The sequence below is a fragment of the Haliaeetus leucocephalus genome, unplaced genomic scaffold, assembly GCF_000737465.1.
Source record: "Haliaeetus leucocephalus isolate CR32 unplaced genomic scaffold, Haliaeetus_leucocephalus-4.0 Scaffold229, whole genome shotgun sequence".
Lineage (NCBI taxonomy): Eukaryota > Metazoa > Chordata > Aves > Accipitriformes > Accipitridae > Haliaeetus > Haliaeetus leucocephalus.
In genome coordinates, this window is record NW_010972665.1 from 923,401 (window position 1) to 948,299 (window position 24,899).

Consider the following 24,899-nt stretch of genomic DNA (forward strand, 5'->3'; position numbering starts at 1 on the left):
TGCATGTGCAGTCTGTGGTTATATGAAGGAGTTTCATCTTGTTCTTACACAGTTCTTAAAATTGCTCTTGCTGAGTATTAATCTGGGCTTAGAAGTGCTTGTGTCTTGAATAAAAATTTACGTGTCTTTATTGCCATTGTCTCCTAAGCTCTCTGTTTTTTGTTACTCCCTTGTAACCTGTGATCACATACCTGGTAAAGAGTGCTCTGCAGATTGTACTTTGCACTGATAGCAGTCAACAAAACCCCCCAAGCCCTAATCTCCCTGTTGTAGATATAAACTGAAGGGAAATGAAAAGCATCACAAAATGCTTTGTTAAGGTAAGGTCTTTGTTGCCTGTGTTCTGTGAAAGAGGTAAAACCACCGAAAATAAACAAAATCCCACAACACCTACAAAAATACAGTTCAAGCCACATGACAAAAGTCCTTTGATGGGTAGTATGCTGCATAATGCTACCCGTCATTCTTTCGTTCATTCTGACAGAGGGTGGGGGGTTTAGCTCTTTTTTATAATTTTAATTGGTTTTAGAAAGTAGCTATCTGATGAACATGAGCCCCAGCCAGAATTGCTAGTGCTTTATTTATTTATTTATTATTTATCTGTTACTTGGGAAGGTTCTTGCTTTTTTTTAAATGTATCTCTTTTTAAGAGATGACATTATAATGCCTGACAGGAGAAGTACTCATATATTGTATTTGTTCTTTTCAGCTGATTTGCTTAGTGTGTGTAACAGCTCTGTGGCAGGGCTTGGAGTAGACCCTAATTAACCTGTGTGGCCTTTACTACTTGCACAATTGCTTAGTAGGCTTTTAAAAAGCATGCGTGAGTGACAGTTGTTGCTATAATATTTTTTTATGCTTTCAGCCTTTCAGCAAAAGATCAATGACGATTTTCCTAGACTAGTGGCAGCTACATAGGCTTTAGACTGCCCAAGGATGATGGATGCTAAGCTGACTTCTTTGGAATCCTGTGTGGCTAGCGAGTCTTGGAGACATTCTTTCTTAGGACTGTTTTTTCTGATGTTATTTGGGAACATTTTTTTCTCACATCAAATACCAAAGAACAAATATACTTACTAAATCTTCTACACACTGACTAAATTTTATGCTCTCAGCTGAAAAATCTGTTTTACTGTGGTTCCGGTGTTTTAATGTTCTTCAGTAGTATGCTTTGTATCCACGAGAAGTCATTCCTAATGCTACAGCTAACAAACATGTAGAATCTAGGTATCATCTTTGTATGATACTAAGAAGCTGGCTTTGATAGTTTTTTGGAACCAGGACCTCAAGTTGTGATATTTAATAGATGACTGCAGCATCATAAGTACTGGTGGTAATATGCAAGGATATAATCTGACATCAGGTGTGAAAGCAAATGGTGCTGACAATTTTGGTCTATGTCTCCTGAGGGCTAGGTAAAACTAGCAGGACTGCATATTGGTCAGTCAATATTAGCCTGGGTTTTATTCCAAAAAATTAATCAGTTCTTGATGGGGGGGGGCTGAGAAAGGAAAGGATGCACCTGAACTGATCAGAAGTGTTTATCCTCAAGTCTGAACAAGTCTTTCTGACCTTTGTGTCCCAAGCACACTTTAGAAAACTGTGAATATAGCTTATCTGCATTAATTGTGGTTTTGCTGGGTCTCTGTTCAACAATAGGAATATTTCAGGCTCTGAGCCCTCGGAGACTTGCTGCTCACTGAACAGTTATAAATATTTGTTATGAATATGGCATGAGTGATACAATACACATGGCTCCTCCAGCTTGTTGGTGTCTTGGACTGTATTGTATAGACTTGCCTAGTACTATGTGATGTGGTGGTAGAGATACTAAGGAAAGCTAATATCTTATGCTTGATTGAGTGTCATCACATAGCTGTTAATTTCAGGAACTAATGAAAAACATTAGGACTGCAAAAAATATAGTAAGAACTTTAGTAATTATGATGGCATTTCTGAAATACTCTGAATACTGAGTTTTTTTTTTTTAAATTAAAATAGTATCCAGAACTGGTTACCTTCAGCTTGCATTAAAAATATCTTGTGCTGAAATGGCTTTTTTGTTGCTGTGTGAAGGCTATCATGTTGATCCACTTTATTTGGATTACTTTCCTGAGAACCGTGCTAGCCAGCCTGTATTGTATGTACTGTATCACCCAATCCACTATTTTTTTCATTGTTGGTTTGTGTCTCATAGCCCGATTAAACCAAAATTTTGTTCCCTAAATGTAAATGGCTAGAGTCCTTTTTTTGTGCTACCAAAAGAAAGTAAGTATTCTCTGAAGAGTTTAAAAGAAAAGGATTCAGATGGTGTTAATGTTTGCTGGAGAATTCTAGGCAAATTCTGTTTAATTCTGTTCCTAAATCTGTTCCACTCACTTCTCTTGGCTTATCCAGGTGGATTTTGTGGCACTCCTCCTGTCTCCTGGCAAACTGTAGTTAAGTTCATGTTTTATGTTCTTCATGGCTTTCCACCTTGGTAAGGCTTACTGATGTCAAAGTCATATGCACAACCATTAATATTTGAAATTCTCCTTAGGAAGTCCTCAAAATATCCAGTAAGGAGTACTCTATTTTCAGTAAAGACTAGGCATAAAGTAACTTTTCTTAACTGCTGATAACTAAAGGTAAGGACTTCCAACTGCTGTTTGAGGGCTTTGGAAGGTTTACACTTTATTTTCTGACCTGAAAAAGGCAACCAGATCTTTTTCAGTGCATTCAGATAAAATTATTCCATTTTCTGTTTTTTCCTGAATTGCTATCCCACAGTGGAGTGGCTAGGCTTGAATGTCTTTGTTTCAGGACATCTCCCTAAGTATATGGAGCACTGTGTTAGTTCATTCCTTCAAGTAGTGATTGATCAGAATGTCCTTTAAGTAGTTTAGAGGTCTGTGTTGTCATGGTTTTGGATACCACCGTGGGAACAAATGGTATGCCAGGTGCTAGGCTGTATGGCATGGGCACAAACTGGCACGTGTTTCATGTGGATGGCATATACAAGGCAATCCTGACAGATGAGCATGAGTAAAAAACATGACAGAAAAATACCACCTTGAAAATTAAAAAGCACAGGTAATGCACAAGTGCCATTCTTTCATATACCTGCTGCTTTGCAATAACCTGTTCCATATCCTTCACCTACTTGTTCTTCCACTCCCCTCCACCTTTGTATATCTTGAGTGCTGCTTTTATTGTGGTTTTCCATCTTGTACGTGATCTTTGGTGTGATGGTCTTGACATTAAAGATGATGCTTTTGTAGCCTGTTAACTTGGTGACTGCTAGGCTTGACTTCCCCCCACACACGCTCCCCCCAGCATAGTACATTCTCTGGAATTTTTCTATAGTAGATTAGACATTTTGCAGTAATTTACTGAAAATTAAGAACTTAATTATAGCTAATACTGAGTTCAGTTGAGTTCTGATGCTCCAGGAGCATCTGAGCAGCTTTCCATGTTGGCGGTAATAAAAATCTTCAAGCAAATGATAACTTCCTGAATTTTTCAGTGAAAGTAACAGAGAGCAGTCAAAAACTGTCATTCTCGGCAAGCATTAGAAGCCTGTGTGCAAATGAGAGCAAGAAGTATGTGTTGGGGAGTCAATTAATGAGGAATACAGAATGGAAGTAAAATTTTTAAGAAGAAGAAAAATGAGTGAAGGGATAGACGGGAGATGGGAAAATACAGAGGTCTTGGCTAAGTTCTATTCATGGAAATTAAATCTGTATTCAGCTAGTTGTTTATCTGGTAAGAATTCAAAATAAAACTAGAGGAGCTGTTGTTGTGCCTTCTGTTTCTTCTGCAGTGTTTGTAGCTGCATGCTTTTTTCTTTTAATGCCATTACAAAATGCTTCTTGCATATACTTGTGGATTGAAGGTGTAATCGAGGTATTAGAGTTGAAAAGAGGAGCATAAGGTCTGCTGTGTTCTCTTTACTGTAGTTATGTTGCTTTTTTTAGCTGGCAGAACTTTTGTAATGCATATTTTAAAAAAAATAATTACAGAATATTTGAAAAGCATACCTGTAATGGATGCTTACACTTGTTTCCTATGCAGGTATTGTTGGAGAAGCAGATGAAAATGGAGAAGATTATTACCTTTGGACTTACAAAAAACTTGAAATTGGTTACAATGGAAATAGAATTGTAGATGTCAATCTGACCAGTGAAGGAAAGGTGAAATTGGTACCAAACACAAAAATCCAGATGTCATATTCAGTAAGTAATTTGGTGCTGCATCTGTAATAAGAAATTCTACATGATGAAATGGCTCAAAAATAAGTATTTGTATACCTACAACTATGTATTGATACATCAGGCTGTATTAGAGGAAGATGCATCTTCACTCTTTCAATTTGTTTTTTTTTTCTATTGCTCAAAAACCTTGATAGGTTTATTAAGAATAAGTGTAAAATGAGGGATTTTGAAACACGTCAAACAAACTGAAGCTTCTATAATCTGCAGAAAAGTGTTTTGGAGGGAAAGGAAGATGTCCCAAAAGGTATGGAGAGTAGAAGTATAGAGGACCCCCCAGTAGGTACACATTTTCTTGATGTTTGGAGCGCTGACATTTGCATCATAGATTTGAACTGGATTCTGAGCTAGGACCAACTGTAAGCCTTCATACTTTGCAAGCAGTTAGTATCAAAGCTTATTTTGGTTTTGCAATTCCAGTAGAAATTTGCATATTGATATAACCTTATTAGTAAGGTTTTCTCTGAAGCCCTCTGCTATTATGTTGAATTGCTATGATGAAAGGTAATGAATAAACAATGTTTGCTGATCTGAGATAAATTAAATTTTTCAGTTTTCCTCCTTATTTATTTGATGTTACTTAAATCTGCAATGGTTCGCTTCTCACGTTCACCACATTTGTATACTGAAACTAGTTCTTAATGCATTGCTTTTCTACAATGTGTTAGCAGTAGGTGTCAGCATAAGATTTTATTTTGGAGGATATTCTTGCCACTATTACATTTGTCTTATGCTGAATAAGTTGTAGAGTTTGAAGTGCAGATAACTGGTTTCTATGTATGCTCTCTAGAATTACGTTTGCACTAATCTCCCTGTTTCTACTGCAAAATGATAGTAGAAGTTTTGAAATTTTCTATTTCAAATTCCACTAGCATTGTGAAGTCCATTTGCTCTGTAAATTTTGAGGTGGACAGCACTGAGTATCTGCTGGTAATGAAAATAACATTAGATGTTCCCTTAAAATGCTTTTAGTGTACAGAGCTCAAGACTTACCTAGCTAATTCTGTTGGCACCACTGGGCATTTGCTAGGCTGGCGCGTGCGTGGTGTTTAATTCACAGATTTGTCTGGTGGATTTGTTCTAAGCAGTGCTTCTTAATTGCAGATGCTCTAATGAGAAATGTATCTGCTTAAAACAATGTTGAAAGCTATTAATGTTTTGAGTTACTAATCTTGAACAAGGTTGTAATTTGAACTGAAGTACATTAATATCATACCTGAAAGTGAGTAATACTTGAGTCATGGGGTTTTTAATCTGTCTCAGGACTGTGGTGAGTGATAGGGGTATTCAATCTACATTTATATGCTTTTTTCTGTACTGAATACAAGAACATCTGTTGGAAAGGATAATTCTTTGTCAGGTATTTTAAAAAGATATGCACAAGGGGGCTGCATTTGTTTCAAGATCACTAAAAATCTTGGTATTTCCTAATCTTGGCATGCTTCTGAAAAAAATTTAGTGTCAATTTGTGTTTAATTTCTGAAATTGCATTTAAGAATTAAAATGAAAACAGTCTTGCAAAAATTCTGGAAAATACTTTATGCTACCATATTAGCACCGTGTAGTTCATAAGTATGATTGAATCTTCCAAATCCAAAGCAGTCCTCTGTGCAGCTAGTGGAATAACTGATAGCAGTAATGTGCTGTTACCCTGTGAACAGGCCATAAATGCATACTTTTCCAGCTGGATTCAGAGTTACTTAATGGCAGTTGAAGTGTCTAGATTGCAGAATCCTGCGGTCTTACAGATTTTAGGCTGCAGCTTTTAGCTTGTAGCTTTTAAAATTTTAATGTCTGCCTTTTAGGGTCCAGCTTGATCCCTTTTATATCCACTTCCCTTCCAGCCAGCTTGTATCTCAGTTTATGGCCTTTTCTTTCCTATTGGCATCTGTTTTAAATTTGCTCTTATATCTTCTCATTTCCCTGACTTCTGTTAGGCTGCATCTTTTTCTTGGGCACTGTACTCAGACAATTTAGGTACAGATGATTTCACTGATTACCAGTCTCAGTGCGTGGCAGGGAAACAGATCTCAGCTGCTGTTGGGGGAGCAGAAGTAGAGGGTGTTGTCATCGCTCAATGAACACTGGTAATGTTCTCCACAAGCCTCTTTTCATACAATGCAGCACATGGAAATGTTAAGAAAAGGGAGTGTGCTGTCAGAAGAAAAACCACAAAACCTTTGGAAAAATTCTACTGCTTTCTAACACATCATTCTTGAACATATTTAAACATGCTTTCTTTCTCTAACCTTTGTTCTGAAATCTTGGGCGAATCTGGGAGGATTTTTCAAAGGTATTGCCTCATCGTTTTACAGGTATCTACCGTGGGGAAAAAAACATCATCTTAGAACTATTTGTTTAACAAAACTGAAAAATAGGATCCCTTGATGGATTTTGGTTTTGACATCTTCAGTATGAGTATCTTTGAGCTCCTTCTATAATCATGAAAAGGGTTTGTTGTATTTGACAACTAGAAGTTTACATCTTAGCCTTGCAGAGGCTGAGAGGTTCTTAAACATAAGCATAGACAGGATTAGATCCATGGAGCATGGTGGCTGGTGTTCGTTCTGTGTCTGACCTGTAGTTGTTAGTCTTTAAGAATATCAGTCCATTGTTTTTGCAAAAACCTAGATTCATATTGAAGAAAAAAATCTGAAGTGGATGATTCTTAAAATGTGTTTTGGGTTTCTGCATGTGAGTATAGCTAAACGTATTATTAATGAGCTTTTCAAGTGTAAATTTTTCACTGTTTAGGTGAAATGGAAGAAGTCAGATGTGAAGTTTGAAGACCGATTTGACAAGTATCTTGACCCATCTTTCTTTCAGCACAGAGTATGTATTATTCTAAGATAATCTAACAAAATATCCCTTTGAAATGGTTGCTTTTGTTCAGAAGGTGTCATGGAATTTTTGAATGACATCTTTGAATTTTTGGATGTCCCAGGTGTTCTGGGACAATGAAACAGGCAGGTCTAGGACTGTAGGTTTTAAGTGATAGTTCTGTTGCTTGAACGGGATGGCTCCAGTTTTTTAGAGTGCTTCATTAAATGTGCAGGCAAGCTTCAAGCCTGCAACAAATACCAGGCAGTTCGAGAAAACATATTCACATGTTCGGAAGCAATGAAGTTTCAGGGACACAATTGTGTGACTTGTAAGCTGAATAACTGCAATTGGTCATTTGTACACTTTTTACTGGAGTAAACACAAAGCAAAAAGCATCAGCCTAAACCAGTTGGTGGTATCAGCTGTGATGGTTTAAACCTGTGGTTGTAATCTCCTTGTGGGTAGTATACTGAGCTATACTACTTTCCGAAATGAGAGGTTTTGAATTCTGTTTGGAGCTCAGTGTAAACCAGAAGATGTACTTGTCAGAGGCAAAATAATGCTGCTGCGCATTTTGGTCCTGTGCAAAGCAATGGTTCCTTTGGCTTTTTGGCTTTGAGCATCTCTTTTATTACTTAAACCTCTTCTCTAGGAAGGCAGCAGTACATTGTGTTGCCTTTCCTTTACCAAGGGAGCACATGCAGCCAGTTGTTCGAACTTTGCTGGTGCTTAACTAAACTGGGATAACTTGTCATGAGCAAGCTTGGCTGTTGAAAAGCTTTATGTATGGTGTTTCACAGGCCAGTTTTAGTGGGACTTTCTACAAATGTAGTGTTACTTAGAATATGTGTTTACTGTTACTCAGCTAGTGCTGACAAGCTGTCCTGCTAGGCAATGATTTATCCTTATTGGAACAGATTTGAAACACATTTACAATTCTAAACCTTAGGGCTGTGTTTTCTTTTTGTAGATACACTGGTTTTCAATTTTCAATTCTTTTATGATGGTGATCTTTCTGGTTGGCCTAGTGTCTATGATATTAATGAGAACTTTGCGAAAAGATTATGCAAGATACAGCAAGGAGGAAGAAATGGATGATATGGTAAGATCTGCATTCATGCTTTTTAAAAATCTTTTTTTAAGGCTTATTGTTTTCTCTTCATGCATTCGTTGTGTTGGCAGCTCTGAATGGCTTTCTTTAGTTGGACAGAAAACTCTCTTATGTGTGTCTTGAGAGTGTTACTGGTTTTCTTTATAACATGGTTCTAGGCTGCAACCCAGAATTTTGTCTGTAGTCACTGTGTTAATGTTCATATCCACACTTAGGTGGGATGGGGTCCATTCTGAGTGTGTAATAGAAGCCTGTGTATACTCCTAAACACTTAAGAGGATTTTAGGGACAGGGAGGGCATCTGATTGATTTTACTGCATCATACATTCAGGTAGTAATTTTTGTTGTCTTCATAAGCATCTGAAAAGTAAACTTTTCTCCTAGATTTGATGCATTCAGGAGAGAAGGCATACTTGCACTTGAAGTTGCTTTAATAAATCAAACCTTTAATTTATGCATAGCTTGTGTGCTTGTCATTAATTGTCATAACTAGACTTACATTTTTGTTGTTGTTGTTCCTAGGACAGAGATCTAGGTGATGAGTATGGATGGAAGCAGGTCCATGGAGATGTTTTTAGACCATCCAGTCATCCTCTAATATTTTCATCGCTTATTGGTTCTGGTTGTCAAATTTTTGCTGTGTCTCTTATAGTTATTGTTGTTGCAATGATAGAAGATTTATACACAGAGTAAGTATAATTGTGCCATGCTTTCCACATATAAATGCTTAAGCGAACAAAGTAATTACAAAAATGAATGTGTTAACTGGCCTGGAAAAAAGTGTTTGAGTCTTTAGTCTTTACGTTTAGATCAGATGTAGTATTCAGAAGAGTTCTTTTAAGTTGTAATGAAACTTTGCCCTACTCTTATCATGGGAGTTGGTCTCCTTTAATTTTACTCTTTTAGTGCTTGCTTTTTACATGATTTATTTTGAAACTAGTTTGTCGTTCTGGAGCATCACAGCTAGATTATATGGGACATAACTGTTAAGAGGCAAATATTTCATTCCTGGTTTCATCTGGAGTGACAAGATCTTACTATATTTCTTACCCTGTTTTCCCTGCCGTGTTCTGTAAAGACTGAAGTAGGAGTGTGCTGTGTTGTGAATAGTCCTGTTTACTGCTGACAATGAATTAAGCCGGTCTTATCCACAAGTCTTCTCAGGAATGGAGATTTAATTTCTGAAGTTCTTTCAAACAGATACTGCTCAGCCTGTGTTGCATGTAAAACCTCCAGCAACAGGTGGGCTGTCGTCCTAACCGGAGAGAATTCATTTAAAACAAACAAATAGTACTCAAGTTTAAATATAACATACCACTTTTGGTTTACCTAGTTCTCTTCCTTTACCTTTTACCTGTTTGAGACTTTTGGTGTCCTGGATGGACTTCCATCTGTTTCTGTAGTGATTGTATTTTGGATACGGGAGGGATTTTTTTTTTTTTTTTTTTTTACAAGTGCTTTGTTTTAAGCAGTGACTAAAATTTCAAATCTCTGTTCTATTTTTCTCTTGAATATCACCTGTAACTGTTGGTTTTAACAAGTTGTAATACTTCGAATGTGCCACTAGAGAGAACTCTAGGTTTTGAATTTAGCTGCCTTTTAATGACGTGTTTAAAAAGCCACTCTTTAGTACCAGTATCTTGGCATATTTTCATTTTTCATATAGTGTTATTCCCTGCCTTGTGCCCCATGGTTACATTTCTGGATAGACTTACATACACATTTTTAGTTGTACAGCATGTCAGCCCCTTTAAGGTGGGGAATGAAACCATTTCAGAATGTTTTGCACTGTAGGGAAGCTGTAAGTTAATGGCAATTGTAAAATGTGTCAGAACAGTAATTTTTAAAAATATATGTGCAGTTAGTCTTTTATTGCAATAGGCCTTTATATCACTTTCAAAGTGAATTTAATTCTGGGTACATAATGGAACATTTGACCAAATCTGGTACAGACAATTCTTATGTTTAGGAAAATAGTGATGTGAGTGAAAAAGGCTGTAAACCAGAATTACAAGAATGATTGCTTGTCAGTGTTCTTCAGGTCTGTTAAAACTCTTAGGGATCATGCAGCTGATGCCAGCTAAAAGTCTCTCAGTGAAATTTGGTTGTGTCGGCTATTAATTTATTAATACTGGTTTGCGTTTTGAGAAGCTTTTCCATTAGAATACTTGAAACATACGTGAGTAAGCTTGAGAATAGCAAATTGTGAGATAATTTTAGATTAACATCTGCTAGTCATTTTACATGTAGCCTGGATTTATACGTGTCACTTCAGACTGTGCATGGTCTACTGGGGTTTTGCATGTGTTTCTAAATTGTCCTAAGTTAGGAGAAGTGTTAAAATTGGTTTCTGTCTAACCAGTAGCTTTGTAAAATGGAGCTATTGCTTATTTTTTTAAGAAACAAATGTTAGCATAATGCTTCTTTAGGGTGTGTGACCAGCAGGTATATTTGCTTAGTTCAATCCATGCAGTCATGGAAGCTGGTTGTACTAAAGATTACTTCTTTGAGTAGGGCAGGCATCCAGTAATGGTTCATCAAAAGCCAAAATGCCAATAGTGTGGAATCTCTCAGAACAACTAATTTGAAGAAAGTATAACAAGCTGGCTGAAAACCTTCTACTTCTTTTTGCTATCATAGAGTAGCAGAGGGACATGGGGAAACAGCTCTCTTCATGAATAACATTTATATCTTGCTATTCTTAGACATGATTTTTAAAAATGTATTTGGAGATGGCTTTTGTGATTTAAAATTATTAGCTTTGCCTGTAAAATTTCAGAAAAATTATGCCAAAATGAGTACTCCAACATTTAATGAGGTGATAATTTAAAAATGACTAAAGTCTTCTGATTGGACTACTCCATGCTGATTTGTGGCTTCATTATAGTATTTATAGTTTCTAAATCAGGTTTTCTAATTTTCTGCAAGATGAATACTTTCGATCTTAAAAATTAATTTCTGAGGGATGGTAGAAACATCATTCACAATCTTAGTATATTTTTGTTAATACTGGCCTTCATATTAAGAGGAACTTTTATCTGCAATACTCAAATCTTACACTTAATGTATGTCATGCGTATGAAGAACTGAACTATTTACAAAGTACCCACATCCAAATGTCAGAGTATTTCAATCAGAGTTGAGATTTTATACTCCAGTGAAAATAAATGCATGTTAGGAAAGAACGTACTATGTCAGAACCCTTTTTCCCAGATTGAATTAGACTTGGCCAGAAGCTTTGGATACAAACAGTTCTCATTCTTAGGCAGATTTTACAATTAAAGCACTTTTAAATTTTTACATTACCTAAAGATATTAAATAACTGCTTCTGCTAAATGTATGTATGTTACTGTGATCTTCTTCTTTAATACTGTTTGTTTCTCTATTTCATTTACCAAAAAAATCACCTTGTAGGAGAGGATCAATGCTTAGTACAGCTATATTTGTTTACGCTGCAACATCACCAGTGAATGGATATTTTGGAGGAAGCCTTTATGCTAGACAAGGAGGTAAATTGTTTTCATGGTTCAGCATTTTCATTACATTGTTAAATGGAGAAGTTATTATTTTCTGATTTGCACGCATATAGAAGTGTCCTTATGGAGTTAGGTCATTCAGGTGGAATCCATTAAATTCTTAATAAACAGAAAATATTTTGAGTATAATTAACTTTCATATTATTTACTATTTGGTATTGGCTGCATTTTCTAATTAAAGATAGCTGAAGTCTTTGGTTAATTTAAAAGTACTAAGAGCTAAAGAACTGTTAACAATTGTATCTTATGAATTGGTTGTTATACTCTTCGTTATAATTGTTTGGCTCATGACATCCAGAGAATATAATAGTCTCTCCCTCTTCAGTAACATGCTGTTAAACAGCTCATGTCATCTTCTCCAGACGTCTCCTACATAACCCTTCTCTATAGGTACTGTGGGGGTTATGTTTACTAACACAGAAAGGATGAGTATACAGTACTTAGTAGACCATTAATTGTGGATGCGGAAAACTGTTTATAGCATCTTTTAAAGAAGGTTTTTCTGCTTTCCATCATGTGCTCTGCTTTATACTTAGCAAATTCAAAATGAATATCAATAGGGAGCAGAAGCCCAATAAAATTGACATAACAGATTTGGACAGGCTGTCTTCAAGTGCGCCCCACTATGCCTCTGAGTTGTGACCAATTACATCCTTGCAGTCCACTAGCTTAATCCATTCCCTATGCTGCAATAAAAGAGTAATCAATATCTATTATCTTCTACAGTGCTTTAGAAAAAAATATTTCTGGTAAGTTCACAAAAGAAAATTTCTATCTTTTTAGCACGGCATACTTGTTAGTGTTCAGTCTCAACTGCACTCTGATCTGAGTTTGGAGGTTAGATGTTTCTTTTCATGTGGCATGTGTATAAACCTAGTGATTTGTAGAGAAACAGATCTGGGTAAATTAGGGTTGCTGTTGTAAAATGTACCGTGCTGTATAGTTGAGCCAGATTCGCTTTTTTTTTTCTCTACAGATCAAATATGTATCAAACCTTGAAATGCTGATTATGTTGGCTTATGGTGAAAATACATATGATGGTCTTGAAAAGCATATGCTAGTTTTCTGACTGTTTTTTATTTAGTGCATATTATAGATGCATCTATGGTGTATTAAATTTAAATATAGACACTACTTAAGACCATGGAAAATGAAGGGAATACAGACAGTGAAAATTCTTAAGGTATTGCCCAAGAGGGTTTTTTGAGCTCTTGTATTGATGTAGTATGTTGTTACTTATTTCTTTCACCTTTTGGGGGGGAAAAGTCATCAAACATCTAAATTCTGGTGAGCTTGCTGGTAACTTTTTTAAAAAAATACACTATCTCACCAGTCCCGTTGGAATGTCCTTTCTTACAGGAAGGCGATGGATAAAGCAGATGTTCATCGGAGCCTTCCTTATTCCAGCAATGGTGTGTGGAACTGCCTTCTTCATTAACTTCATTGCCATCTATTATCATGCTTCAAGAGCTATACCCTTTGGAACCATGGTGAGTCATTTTACTGGAGAATTTGAACACCACTGCAGACATCAAGAAAACTGTTTTAGTCTAAATACAATTGTGAGTTGTAGCTTTAGCTTTCTAGTTAGAAATTTATTCTGGGAGGGGTATAAGGTGCTTCAAGTATAATTCATTTTGATCACAACAGCAACAGCTGCTGGATGCCCACAACAGTCTTCTCTCTGCTTAAAATGACACCTCTGCTTTGTATTCAAGCTGAGTGTTGTAACAACATAGGAAGTTAGCAACTTGAATTTTCTTCTGGATGGCCAATGCAAACTGGTTATAAGCTAAAATGCAATACAAAAGGATTCCAAGTGAAAGCTACTTCCAAATCATTGCAGTCAAGCAGAAAAAAAAAATAATCAGGCAACAATACAAGATGAGACATCCTGAGGACATCTGGCTTTACGAAAATGAATCACTGTTTTCACTTTGTGAAGGGGTATTTAGTATCCAGTTGTGGTCTTGTGTCTGTGTATTAACCCTGTCACTTGAAAAACAATGCTGGTTGGATTACTTTCTCAATTAATTGTGATGACTTTTCTTGTTTCTTGTGGCTTTTGTCAGGATTTTGTTTGTTGTCATGGTCCTTTCAAGCAACCTCAAATAACCCTGTGAATACAATATAGGAAATAATCACCTGGCACTTTGGCAGAATTTCTGTTTGAGCTTGCAAGGGGTATGATTTTGAGAGCAGATTTTTTTGAAATATGCACCATAAAATTGCTTTTTCTAATTTTGTACAGTAGCACAATTAACTTTAAAAAATGCCTTAATACAGGAAGGCTTGTTTTCAATATCTGTAGCAAATCTTGGGATTTAACATTTTTATAGCTTCCTTCTTTGCATATCAGGTTTTGTGATACGTTAAATTGTTCAGTCTATTCAGAGATGTTTGAGTAGCCTTGGATTTCTTCTTAGTTTAAATCTACCACAAAATGAAGCTTATTATCACAAGTTCTGTCTTATATATTGTATTACTTGGGATATAATAAAATTCAGTATGTGACTGAAAATACTTCTTAAGAACACATTGTTAATGAATGAATGTGATAGAAATCATAAATGGTGATAAAAAGAGGAACAATTCTCAGTTTCAGGCAAAGACTTTCAATAATTTTTTACTGATGGAGGAGTCATTACTTTACATGTACATTGCTGGTTCTAGTCACCTCCTTATTAGCAGTATTTTCAATGCATGCCTACATATCAACTTTTTACATTGAATTTGTTGATATTATATTTAGTGGGCTTATAACAAGTTAAACATGTTTATAAACTGTTCACTTAATTTTTCTGGTACTCTTCTTCAAGAAATTAGGCTAAAATTCTATCTTCGGATATGTTTGTATTAGTTGGTCAGTGTCCCAAAGGAATATTGTATTGGTTTTTCTTTCCTAAGCTAGCAGCCATATACAACACTGTCATAAAAGTTTACAACATTGATCTCTGATATGTCGAAAGAGGCTCTGTTTTACTTCTGAGCAAGCATTTATGATATCACATTTCTCACTTGTATTCCCATTTGGAGGTCAGGAATGCTGAGGGAAGGGAATTCCACCTGTGCTGAAGTTTGTCTTGTAAATCTGTTCAACTGATTTGTATTTTAAGATCATGGAAACATGTACATGCAAAAGCAAATGGGAATATAAATCTTCAGGGGTCACTTAATCAGGATGTTAGGACTCTTCATACACAGTGATTTTAATGATCTCAAGGTTTTATGAAAGCGTTTGAATCATTATGACTGTGGCAATAAAACTTCAGTGGAGTTACCAGACTTTTAGTGGGAGCAGGTTATGAATTGGAAACTTCATCAGAATAAGCAACACTCTAATGACTTCAAATCAACTAATGAAGCTGGTTTGTGGAAGGGAATGAAAATTGTTTGTAATTACCATGTTACGCTTCAGTTTGAAGTCCCTGGGAAGCCCTCTGGCTTTATGGATAAGATACCTTTATGTCTTTCCACCTTTGTTTTCAGTGTAGAGAAGCTTCCAGAATTCTCTAGTGCAAACTTGCTGCTGCTATTTTCTTGGGGAAATAAAACCTCTGCCATCTAAATGTACTAGAACACAGAAATTACTACTTTACCCTGGCATGTCTTGAAACCACCCTCCTTGATTTAAGTTGCTGGCAAGAATTACCACCTCTTCTTGACTACTGTAAATCTGGAAAAATCAGAAACTGAGTTGCTGAAAAAAGTCTCTGAGCTAAAAGGTTGCCAAGAGACTATCCTTAAATATGACATTCTGTGCTTTGTGCATTTTGCATTGCCACTTCCCAGCAAATCGCTAGGCAGTCTCCTCTCTATGACTTAATTCCTCCCTCCAAACAGATTTTTCTATGGAATGTAGGCAAGGACAGCTGATAGTGTCAAAGCCAAGACATCCAAGCTAACACACAGTTGCTGCATCTTTGATCTACATGGCATCTGCTTTTCCATACTTTGTCTTGAAATGTCCAAATTGATTGGGCTCATCAGGACCTTCATACACCTCACTGTCATTGCAGTCTGTTTTGAACTTCAAACCTTCATTCATCTTGTATAACTCATTCCCAATGTCTGGGATCTCCTCGAAGATGTGGCAGGGCCTGGGAAGATCCAAAGCTTGTTTCTGAAATCATTCTTCAGTCTTGGGACTCTGCCTTTAACCCTTTTGGTGGAGATATGTGCAAGCCGTCTCACCTATACTGTGACAAACATTCTGTAGTGAAATACATCATGAGCCTGAACAAAGGCTTAATGTCTTCCCTGGGATATCTTTCAGCTGCCCTTCCCTTCAAAATGCAGTAAAGAATGTGACAGGTTTTATTCAAATTTGAGAGCTTTTTAAAACTTAATGGTTTAAAGCTTTCAACTCCCTAAGCATATAAAAGAGATATAAGAGTCTGGGTTTTTTCTCTCATCTCTTCCCCTTTATAGGAATGCAGTGGGTACCATTCAATTCTTTGTTCTTTTGGAGCCCAAATTTGATGTTTGGTTTTGGGTTTTTTTTTATTATATCCTGTTACTGGTGAACACAGGAGTTCTGAAGATGTTGTACACCTTGATTTACCTTCTGTTGATGTTTGTCAGTCTTTTCAGTGTATTTATCAATCATCTTTATATTTTGCTGTGTTTGAATTATACACAAAAAATGGAGCATGGGTCAATTAAAAAGAATTTTAAATAATAGTAAGTGAAGTGACCTCTCCATATATGTTTGAGGAGTGTGGTAGTGGTTCTATGCAGAAACACTTACTAAGTAATGCAGAATTTCTACAGAGTACAGCATGATAGAATTTAAAGAGACCATCATAAGTTGTGACTGCTTACATTGTTCTGTGTGTGATACATAATTTAAAGATTTCCATTGAGGCTACTATGACTAATGTAATATTCTGACTGCAGAATCCATGCAGCTTCTATTAAACTGTTTAAGATGTACCATTTTTGTTTTGTTTGAGCAGTAGGTTCCTGTGTGGCTAATGTCTCCAGTATGCATTTTTAATGATTTAATTAAATAAGGTTATGCACACTGAATTTCTCTTGGGATTGAGACTCTGCTGTTTGCATCTTTTATACCTTGTTTAAGCTAGAAAAAAAGTGTTTCCTCCAACAGATAGCTTAATCCAGGCTGCAGCCATACCTGACAGCTTTGAGTTGATATGAGTATTGGCTGCCACTGCAAAATGAGGATCTGGTAGCACCAAAGATTTTCATGCCTTGAGCCGGATAAGGAAATACGCCTGGCTAATAATAGAAAAACATCTAGTTATATACATTCAGCAGGGTGCTTCCTCAGATTGCTTGAAAGTGACTGTGGAACCCTTGGTCAAAACTCTCATTTTTGCTGAAAATAGACACAGCTTAATGCTTCTGCCTCAATTTTCAACAGTTCAATTTATTACCCAGAGCACCATCCTAGATTAACAACTTTGTTATAATAAAATTAATAACACTTTATTCTGAAGCCTTCTATTCTTTTCTTGTTCTGTGTAATATTTGGCCAGATAATGTGCAGAAAGCTGTTTCACTGTACAGATTCAGTAACCTCTGTATGGGGGGAGAGTCTCATGACTGAGAGTGCAGTTTTGGTAGCTGACAGGAAAGATCAAGCTGCTGCTTTGACAGTTAATTTTTATTGTTTTTCTCCCTTGTGCATTAAGCAGTCAAGGCACCATAGCCTGCCAGTAGCTGTTTTAATTATCACCTTTGAATGAAGTTTAATCTACAGTTGTCAGAAAATATGAAACACATGGCCCTAGAACATAAGTTGTATCCCTCTTGGTAATGTTTCCTTTCAAATAAGGAAAACTGAATTCTGCACGTTGAGTCAAGGGCAGTAGAATATTCTTTCCCCACAAAACAAAACAAAAAGGGGTTAGAAAGAATGCAGGCTTAGTGAGGTTGACAGTCTCTTCTATGGCAACTAAAACCTGCAAACTAAACCAGATGCTTGTGTATAAATAAGATATTTTGTGCAACAGAAATGCAACAGTCAGAATAGGCATGTTTTAATGTACTGGCTTGGTAGAAAAACTCTTGTAATTTGTCTTCAGTAATATGGACTATGGAGAACGTGTACTTGTTTGCTTGATGGAAATCTGGGTTTGTAGATGTAGTAGATTTGCCTGTTTGCATAATTTGTGCTTTCTGAAGTAGTAGTTAAAACTGTTCTCTCAGTTTCTCTTGGCTGATGTTACAGCAGTACTCCTCTTAAAAGGCTCATGAAGACCTAACTTTCTTATCTCTGCCTGTCATGCAACAGCTATTATTGGTGTTTGGTTTTTTTAGTATGTTACCAGTGACCTCTGTAGAGAGGTGCTTCTGCCAGAGGGCGGAGCACACATGTGTGTTGATCCTGCCTTCGTTCCTCTTACCATTTGGAATGGTGAAATGGAAGCCAGTAAATGTCTGAGCTGCTTTTGCCATTGTAATCTTATCCTCTGAAACCTTTGAGGTAGAAATCTCATAACTTCATCTCTTTTTCAGTTAAGATGCTCCTGTACCCCATTGCCCTGTGTTTGCTTCAGTTTGGGTGTAAGCTCTCTAGGTTTAGACATTGCCCAGCCTGTATCGTCACTGCCCTTGCCATCTGTGGCAACAGGCACTACCTATTCAGTTTGGGAGGGAAGCAGTGTCTTCACCTCGGATCTGAAATTAAGAGGAACATGCCTGAAAAGGCAGAAGCTAGAAAAGCCAGCTGTTTCCAGTCATCTCTCGCATCCAGAGAAGGCTTTTTCTGCCAAGAATGAAGAAAGTAATTTTCAGCAAGCATCAGTCTGAGCAGGTAGACTACCGTGGAGACAGACAGTGAGTTGAAAGTGAGAAAGAAGATGCATGTGTGTGCTGATTCTAACCAGCACTGGTTGTGTTGGTCAACCTACTAAGACCAGGGTGGGATTATCTCAGAAGACAGAACATTCACATCTTTACCAGCTTGGACAGCTTATCAGAGGCAGGTGGAAGTGGGAGGCATTCCTAAGCCTGCATTATGGTCTGTCCTTGCTTGCTTAGTTGGGCCTCCTTTGCACTACAGAATTATCTCGGATAATTTTTAGACTCCTGAATGGCTCCAGGAAAAAAGGAAAAAAGTGCTTCAATTCTAGCTGCCCTCAGAGCATTAAGACAGGCAGTTCATTGTTCAACAAAACATTGACTTTACCTAATGCTGCTTACTAGATTTGACTGAAGATGCTAGCTGTTCTGTCTGAAAGCAGTTCATTTTTCAGCCAAACAGTTAATAGAATGGAAGATGTTGCACCATTATCAGTCATGCTTTGACTGATCTGATAATGAAACCATAAGCACTCAGATTTTCTGACGGCTGCCAATTAGAAGTGTACTGGGTACAGGTTGGCAGTACTTACTGAAGCCATTATTCAAGGAACCTTGGTCTGTCTCAGCTTGTTTTATGCAGATGAACATCTTAGATTTCAAAGCTGCTGCTGAGTCAGTCTCCCAGACAATACAATAGCCAAGCCCTGCTGGAAGAAGTTGGGCCTTCTCCTTGCCCACCTGATTTGAAGCCGTTCAGCTCTGCAGTTGGTGTCACTAGAATGAGATGCTATTGACTGCCTTTTCTCATCTAGGAGTTTGCCAGCTAATCAGTGATTAGGCCTGGATGTTCCTTGCTTGGTTCCTTGCCCAAGGTTATATTCTTTCCATGTGGATTCCCCTACGGTAGATGTGTTTTGCAAGATGGACGATTACAAGCTACTAAATTCTGTTCCAGGTGAGCTTGGAACCCAAGACTGTTCCTAGACAGTTTCATTCTGCAGTAAAGCAGTGGATTCGCTTTCTACCACTATTCCCAGAGAGGGGTAGTTTCCGAGATCAAGAAATGAAGCTACAGACATCTTGATAACTGTACTATGAAAGGCAGTTGTGGCTAGATGAAGCAGTACAGGTACCCTTTCACACTGCCTGTGTCTGAGCTTTCTGCCTCAGCCAGGTTTGAAACCTACCTGCCAGAGCGCCTTGGAGCACCGTGGACAGGGGCCACCCAACACACCTGGAGGTCCTTGCCAGGCAGGAAGCAGGGCAAGCTCTTCTTGCAAATGGAAATGGTTTCAGTATGGTCAGTGTGGAAATTCTTTGGATCCTGTCCAGGCCTTAGTTCTTGAAGGTCTCTTCTACCCACTGCACCTCAAACAAGCTGGGACTTTTTGGTCAGGATTTTAGTAAATGTAGCGTTCAAGATGATGTTCTTTGATGTTTCCAATACTTTTTGACATTTTTCTCTGAAAATTCTCACCTGCTTATTTTTTTTAGACTGAGCAGTTTTCAAGGCAGCACCTGCATCCATTAAGTGAGTTGTATACTTCTGTAATTTATTCTTGGCCAATCTCAGTGTCCTACCTAAGATACTATGCTTGCTTACCTGTGTTTTTTCAAGTAATGGAAGAAGATAAATGGGAGATACTAAACATGTATTAGTTGTGTAAAATCTGCTTTATTGTTGGCAAGTATAAACACTCCTTAGCTTTTCTTTATTTACCACTGAAGCTTCATATTTTAGTGGCTTATGATGTAATTCTTTAATAACCGCTCCTCAAAGATATACAGAGCAGTCTGGACAGTGCTTCTGCTTGTTGACCACCTATTTGGTGTACCCCTTCTGTGAAGCATGAAGGCTTGCTCCATCCAACCCCAGGCAATGTTTTCCATTCACATCTGGCCTAGACTAGTAATGATATACAAGTCAGTAATAGAGGGATAACCTACTGACTTTTGTCAGTTGTTGCCTTAAAGTGGTGTGATTGACTTAATGATAAGTTTGTATTGAGCTAATGTAGTGCAGCTCTTCATCTCACAAAGCCTAGCAGTTCTTGCTTTTCAGCTGCTTGCAGTAGATTTCTGTAAATATAACATATGTTAACACCCTTTATTTATCCTGGAGTAACTGCTGCTTAAACAAGTCAGTGTGTGGCTCTTGGACCTGGTCCTCTGTCCATTGTTTTGGATTAATCAGCTGCCATGGACTTTGTGTCCTGATGGAGTGAAAGAGGAATATAGCTTCTTTGCTCAGAAGGCACCAGGGTGTACACACAGCCTCAGGCAACAGTGCTTTTAAAAGGCTGTGTTTTCATATGTTTGCATAGAGAAGGTCACAGGGTCAATATTCAGAATTATGGTTATTGCATTACAGGCAACTGTTTTGTCTTTAATTATCAATATCAAAAAGTTAACTGTCTAATGCTAATTAATTTTGTGCTAAAGAGTTATGAGTAGAGAACGTCTGGCTAAACAGTTAAATTTTCCCATCTTGGAAGACAAAAATATGTTGCTTTTAAGGAATTGCAAAAGTAGAGCTACATACATATACTGGAGAAAAAAAAAGATGATTCATGGTAAAATTTTAGAGAGGCTGTTCCATCGGAAAGAGCTGGAACATTGGCTTCACTATGCTGCATTGTGCATAAACCTAATCTCTATATGTAAGTAGGGCTATTTTGCTTCTAAATTGTGTATCTGTGCATACCAATGGTCACTTGTGTCTTTGGCAGTCTGTGTTCTTAATTACATGGTTGGTGGATAATGGAGAAATTTGAACCCAAAATTTTGATTGGTAGTATTCTAACATGGCTTTGCAGTTCTTGTTTGGGTTTCTTTTTTGGATTGGATTAAAAATTTTGCACCCAGGAGTTGTAGTTTTGTATGCAACTGCCTAACTGCTAGTTGCTGACTCCCAGGGATAGCATACTCTGCAAAAGTTTTAAGAGAAGCTGACAAAACTTTCTGTGATGAAGTACCCTGAAGATTGCCATTTCATTCCTTTGCCATGTATTGAGTATAATGATTAGATTAAACCAGTAAAAAAATCTGTAATGGTTCTGTTCTCTCAACTGATGCAAGAAAATATACTTAATATTGTTTATTAGGAAGTTTCTTAGGAAATAAATACTTCTATTTGATAAAATAGATGTATATTTACTAATGCTTCATAACTAGGAGTATGATTCTATAGCAGTAACTACTAAGGACTAATGTATACGAAGTAGGTTGGTTATCTTCTTCTGTCATCTCATACCTGTTTTTTTAAAATTATTATTTTATGCTTACAGGTGGCAGTGTGCTGTATTTGTTTCTTTGTCATTCTTCCATTGAACCTCGTTGGTACGATTCTTGGCCGAAATCTGTCAGGACAGCCTAATTTTCCATGTCGTGTAAATGCAGTGCCTCGTCCCATACCGGAGAAAAAATGGTAAAGACAAGCATGCATGTTAACTAGATATATTCACTTCAATACATTTAAAAATTACTTTTCAGATGTGATCATTAAAAGTTGTTCTAGAATAACTTCATTTAAATTGAGTTGTGTCTAGAAGAACACCTCTACTAACATTTCCTTAATATGATTTTTCTGTTAAATAAAAACACCAAGTGCAGTTAATGGTTAATAGTTGTAGCAAATTTTACAGTCCTGGATCACTGATTCACATTTGACCTGAAATGATCTTCAGTCTCTAATATAAGAGGGTTGGTCCCAACCCAGTTCTTGTATGGGTATCTTGAAACTAAACCTTTCGTCTTTAGTTAATACCTCTTACAGATTTAGGATTGAATGTGCCTTGAAGGCAGAACTGTTCTGTTTAATGGTCTCCATGTACAAGGTGAGACATATTTGCAGGGTGATGGTGGGGAGAAGCTTGCAATGCTGCTCCCAATTCTGCACTTTTGTTGATGGCAAAGAGCCTAAAATACTTCAGGTATATGTTTCGAATTGTGAATAAGCCTTTATTAATTTGAAGTGAATATAAAGGGGTGGGTGCCTAGTCTCAAAAGGTAGACTTGGGTTTTTGGAAAATCAATGAATGCAGTCACTTTTTCCTATTAATTTAATTCTGAGGTGGAAGCAGTAAGCTATGGAAATTAAAAGATCCTCAGAGGACTTTTTTTAATAGATTTTTCTTGCTTTCCCTGTTCAGAGGAATGGAACAGACAAAGTGAAGGGGGCACTGAAACGTGTATATCCAGGAAGTGCAGCACACTTAGTCTCTTGTTCGTGGTCGTGCAGCTCAGATGCTAGGATTTGATTTATATTGTGACCTGTATCTTGGGAATCTGATGGATTTTTCTGGATCAGCATGACAGATAAAAAGAAATAAGATACTTCTCTTGAAGGTGATGAAATTGTACACCATCAACTTAGACAAGTCTCTCTATAAATAATAAAAGAAGCTCCAAATTAAATCACTGGTTACTAGCTAGATTCAGCACCATTGCAAGTACTACACAGAGGTCACCTTTAGTAAGTGACAGTATCATCTACAGGTAGCTGAGTATTCATTTTTTTGGCCATAGGCTCATGACTCAGTATAGCATTAAAAAGAAACACTCATGCTTAATTATATAACCATTACCCTGTAAAATTCTCTTTGTGCTTTTTGCTGTATTTGTAGCCATCAACAGCTATGAGTTTTCACTGCCTTCGTTCAAGGCTAGTGGATGTTATGGGGTTTGATTGCATAAGCCCTTTTTGGGCAAGAGAGATTCTTCCCATAGGCTTTAAGGCTGGTTAGATGCTTAACTTTATGCCTATAGGTGATAGGTATGAGACTTACGTTTTGTTTCAGCTTTCCCCAAGAATAACTCCTCCTGTCCATATACATGACACCCTTGGGGGAATCTTCTTTCTAATATGCTGGTATGAGGCAGAAATGTTCTTGTTAGCATGCCTTTTAAATAATTCTCTGTGCTGTATTAATTACCTGGTTATATGTCTTAATCTGTTTATAAATGAAAGATTAAAGTTGTCCTTAAACTAATCTTAATATCTTTCAGGTTCATGGAACCAGCTGTTATTGTTTGCCTAGGTGGAATCCTCCCTTTTGGATCAATTTTTATTGAAATGTGAGTATGTCAGCTATTTGCCAATTTGATAAAAAAGTATGATAATTTAAGTTCAATTACAATATCATCTGCATATTTTGTTTACTCTCTTCAGGTATTTCATTTTTACTTCATTCTGGGCTTACAAGATCTACTATGTTTATGGCTTTATGATGTTGGTTCTGGTTATCCTTTGCATTGTGACAGTTTGTGTGACTATTGTTTGTACGTATTTCCTGCTAAACGCAGAGGATTATAGGTGGTAAGTATTGCATTATTTGCATAGTTTACTTTTATAGAAAACTCTCACAATCTGGTTATGTTCTTCAGTCTCGATGGGTCTTTGCAAAGTGTCCCATGTCCAGATTTTAGCTGTAGGGAATAAAAGCAGTTCTTGGGTCCTTTCTGTACAGGAGCTTTCTGTGTGTATGTGCATCTGTGCATGCTTGTATGCACATATAAAAAAAAAAATCAAGGCACACAGGAATATGAAGCAGGATCATCACTTGGTATCAGTGGTAGCTGTTGCCATAGAAGCTTTTGTCACTTACACCAGACAACGTACACATTTAGTTAAATAAGCCTGTAGAACCAGTACACTTTATTTTCAGGGTAAGGTTTTAGCACATTGTGCGTCTTCTTGGGAAGCCTTTTGGTTAGATATATGATGGACATGTGTGTTTACTTTCAGGCAATGGACAAGCTTTCTTTCTGCGGCATCAACTGCGATTTATGTTTACATGTACTCCTTTTACTACTACTTTTTCAAGACAAAGTAAGCGGTAGTTTTCTTGCTTGAATATCAGGTTACCATATTGCCAAATAAGTTTATTGATAAAAACCTGGGGAAAATACCTAGCATAAATTCCTATCTTTCTTTTTCAGGATGTATGGCTTGTTTCAAACATCATTTTACTTTGGTTATATGGCAGTATTTAGCACAGCTTTGGGAATAATGTGTGGTAAGTTTCGAATATATTAACAGTTTTCTATGAGAATTTTTCAGGCTCATGTTCCTGATTTTAGCTCTGTGGTTTTAGTGGTGGAGTGTGTATGTCTGCAAGATGTGCTGAAAAAGCTTCCAGTCTTTAAAAAGAATCTTAGCGTTATCTTGGTTCCTACCTAATATAAGAGACTTCTGTGGATTGTGTCTTCTAATTTATGTACTGTGCAGAGAATTTCACCCTGAGCGCAAGCTTGAAAGACTCAATAGCTGGCAAGAAATTCTGCAAAATAAATTACAAATTAAGTTGGAGTCCATGCTAGCATTTTGTTTCAGAGTTTTTACTGTTGCCCCAAGACAAGGAGCTAGGTATGTGCATTGAGGCATCAATGGTATTGCAATACTGATG

The 24,899-nt window shown here is 37.0% G+C and overlaps 1 protein-coding gene across 2 annotated transcripts in view; it reads left to right on the forward strand.

Annotated features, from left to right (window-relative positions):
- TM9SF3 (transmembrane 9 superfamily member 3) overlaps nucleotides 1–24,899 on the forward strand; it is a 39,336-nt gene that overhangs the window by 8,981 nt on the left and 5,456 nt on the right. Inside the window, exons 3-13 of one of the 2 annotated variants that reach the window (XM_010567730.1) lie at nucleotides 4,054–4,214; nucleotides 7,005–7,082; nucleotides 8,044–8,175; nucleotides 8,707–8,873; nucleotides 11,600–11,694; nucleotides 13,081–13,211; nucleotides 21,780–21,919; nucleotides 23,500–23,568; nucleotides 23,663–23,809; nucleotides 24,239–24,322; nucleotides 24,433–24,509. In XM_010567730.1, the coding sequence (XP_010566032.1) occupies nucleotides 4,054–4,214; nucleotides 7,005–7,082; nucleotides 8,044–8,175; nucleotides 8,707–8,873; nucleotides 11,600–11,694; nucleotides 13,081–13,211; nucleotides 21,780–21,919; nucleotides 23,500–23,568; nucleotides 23,663–23,809; nucleotides 24,239–24,322; nucleotides 24,433–24,509 (1,281 nt within the window). The remainder of the gene's footprint in view (nucleotides 1–4,053; nucleotides 4,215–7,004; nucleotides 7,083–8,043; nucleotides 8,176–8,706; nucleotides 8,874–11,599; nucleotides 11,695–13,080; nucleotides 13,212–21,779; nucleotides 21,920–23,499; nucleotides 23,569–23,662; nucleotides 23,810–24,238; nucleotides 24,323–24,432; nucleotides 24,510–24,899) is intronic. The other variant, XM_010567731.1, reaches the window with a different exon arrangement.